Source organism: Pipistrellus hanaki, assembly GCF_964339955.1.
Source record: "Pipistrellus hanaki genome assembly, chromosome: 2".
NCBI lineage: Eukaryota > Metazoa > Chordata > Mammalia > Chiroptera > Vespertilionidae > Pipistrellus > Pipistrellus hanaki.
In genome coordinates, this window is record NC_140504.1 from 158055937 (window position 1) to 158058512 (window position 2576).

Genomic DNA, 2576 nt, shown 5'->3' on the forward strand with positions numbered 1-2576 from the left:
AACTTCTCTTGCAACCAATTATGAATTAGCCAACTTCTGGAATTTCTGGTAAGAATGAAATAAAAAATATTTTTAAATCTCATTTACCTCAGATACCTAAATGAAACACTAGGTTGAGCGTTTTAAAAATTTATTTACAAAGTTGTGTACAACACGACGGAATAACATTTAGAATACCATATATATTCATTCATATATAAACAGACTTTTATAATAGAATGACACTTCTTGCCTTTTGAAAATTCTTTTACATTTAAAATCTCCCAACGTCTCTATACATTTCTTTTTCACATAAAACTGTGGAGAGTGAACCTTCAAAAAAAATGAAAGTTCAGAGCTCTAAATCTACTGATTTTTTTTTCTTAAAAAAATAAAAACCCCAAAAGGAAAAGTCAATAATTTTTATACAAATATTTACAAAGAATGTCCCTCTCTTCCCCACGGTACTGAGAGCAGATGCCCGTCAGGGTGCAGTTTTGGAAAATTAAGTTTTCGGTTTTACCTGGATGGAAAGCTATTCCCGGCGGGCGCGCGCAGAGTTTGGTCCGCCAGCCTAGGTGTGCATAAGAGGGCGGAGGCTGCCAGCGGAGGTCGGTGCTGAGGGGTCGGGGCAGGAAATGGAGGAATAAAAGGCAGAGTCTAGGATTGGGCAGGGGGGGCCGGGACCGGGGCCGGGCGCCCAGCCTGGAAGTGCAGCCGCGGCCCATGGCCCAACCGCGGGGCCCCGCGTCCCGGCGACCTCGCGTCCCTATTGCGCCGGCCACTTGGCTTGGGCGGCGGCGGCGGCAGCGGCGGCGGCCGAGGCTGCGGGCTGCAGGAACTGTCCGGAGAGCGGCACGCTCAGGATGGGCGCGATGGTGGCCGTCGTCCGGCTCAGCGACAGGGGCTGGTGCGTGGCCATGAGCGCCGCAGATTGCACCGTCCCGGGCGGCCGCAGGAAGGACTGCGCCGCGCCCCCGCCGCCGCCGCCTCCGGTGCCCCCCGTCACCCCGGCACCCCCGGCGCCCGTCGCCGAGCCCCCGGGGGGCGCCGCGGGGCCTCCGCCGATGATGTTCTCGATGCTGAACGACGGCCGCGCGCTCGGCTCGGATTTGATGAGCGACGCGGTGGTGCCCGCGGAGCCCGCCGTGCCCGCGGCGGCGGCGGCGGCCGCGCCCAGGCTGTTGAGCTGCAGCTGCAGGCTGGGGCCGAGCTGCGAGCCGAAGGCGGCGGCTTTGCGGCCCAGCTCGCCCGAGGGCAGCAGAGGCACGGCGGGTGGCAGCACGGGGGCCACGGGCGGCAGCGCGTACGGGTACTGCAGCGCCGCGGCTGCGGCTGCGGCCGCCGCGGCCGCCGGGTGCGAGTAGGCGCCCGCCGCGGCGGCCGGGTGCAGGCCGTAGGGGCGGCCGTAGGGCCCCGCGGCGCCCGCCGCCGCCGCCAGGCTGTAGGCGCCGAAGCTCTGCATCATGAGCGCCGTCTGCTCGCGCAGGTGCTCCTGCTGGTGGCGCTTGAAGCGCTTGCGGCGCCGCAGGAAGCTGCCGTTGTCGAACATGTCCTCGGACTGCGGGTCCAGCGTCCAGTAGTTGCCCTTGCCCGGGTTGCCCGGCTCGCGGGGGATCTTGACGAAGCAGTCGTTGAGCGAGAGGTTGTGGCGGATGCTGTTCTGCCAGGCGGGGAACTTCTCCCGGTAGTAGGGGAAGCGGTTGCTGATGAACTCGCAGATGCCGCTCAGGGTGAGCTTCTTCTGCGGGCTCTGCAGGATGGCCATGGTGATGAGCGCGATGTACGAGTAGGGCGGCTTCACCAGGCTGTTCTTGGGCTTGCTCGGGGCCAAGCCGCCCGCCGCGCCGCTGCCGGAGCCGGAGCCGGAGCCCGGCCCGCCGCCCTCCTCGCCGCCGCCGAGGCCGCCCTTGCAGCCGTCCGCCTCGGACGCGCCCGCCTCGCCCCCGGCCCCGGCCCCGGCCCCGGCGCCGGCCGCCTCCTTGGGCAGTGCCAGGGGCTGCGGGTGCGGCGGCTGGGGCTGCCCGGGGTGCGGCGCCGCCGGCGTCACCTCGTCCGCCTCGTCCAGGCGCAGCTCCGGCGGCGGCCCCGCGGGGCTGTCGCAGCCGGCGTCGCTGTCCTTCTCCTCCAGCCCGTCGTCGCCCTCGCCCACCACATCGATGTCCACGTCCTCGGCCGTCAGCACCGTCTGGCCGGACATGTCGCTGGCGCTGCCGCCGCCGGAGAGGGTCATCCCTCCTCGGGGGTTGGTGGCGGCTGCGGGAAAGAAGCGGCGGGCGATGGGGGAACAGCAGTCAGGAACTGCCGCGGAGCTCAAGGGGAAGGGATGTGGGCGACCCCGAAAGATGGGGGGTCCTGGGAGAGAGAGAGAGAGAGAAGGGGGGCCCTCCCGGCTCGGCTCACACTCGGCGGCCCGGCATGGCGCGGCCGAGGCGCTGCCGTCCGGCCCCCGGTGGCCGCGCTCTGCAAACTCCTGCTGGCCCCGGCACTGGGCGCCCCGGCCCCGGTCCCCGCGGCTTTCCCGCGCCGCGCCCCCCTCACTCCGCCAGCCTTCTCCGGCCTCGGGGCCGGGGCTGGGGTGCAGGAGCGGTGCCGGC

At 66.5% G+C, this 2576-nt stretch overlaps 1 protein-coding gene across 1 annotated transcript; it reads right to left on the bottom strand.

Annotated features, from left to right (window-relative positions):
• Positions 1-624: 624 nt before the first annotated feature.
• FOXD3 (forkhead box D3) lies at positions 625-2313 on the bottom strand. The gene has a single exon (XM_084873015.1). The coding sequence runs from the start codon at positions 2210-2212 to the stop codon at positions 749-751; it is 1464 nt and encodes a 487-aa protein (XP_084729141.1). The 5' UTR covers positions 2213-2313; the 3' UTR covers positions 625-748.
• Between the last annotated feature and the right edge of the window lie 263 nt (positions 2314-2576).

Coding starts and splice junctions, on each gene's coding strand:
- FOXD3 (XM_084873015.1), bottom strand. CDS start 2,212: ATGACCCTCTCCGGCGGCGGCAGCGCCAGCGACATGTCCGGCCAGACG.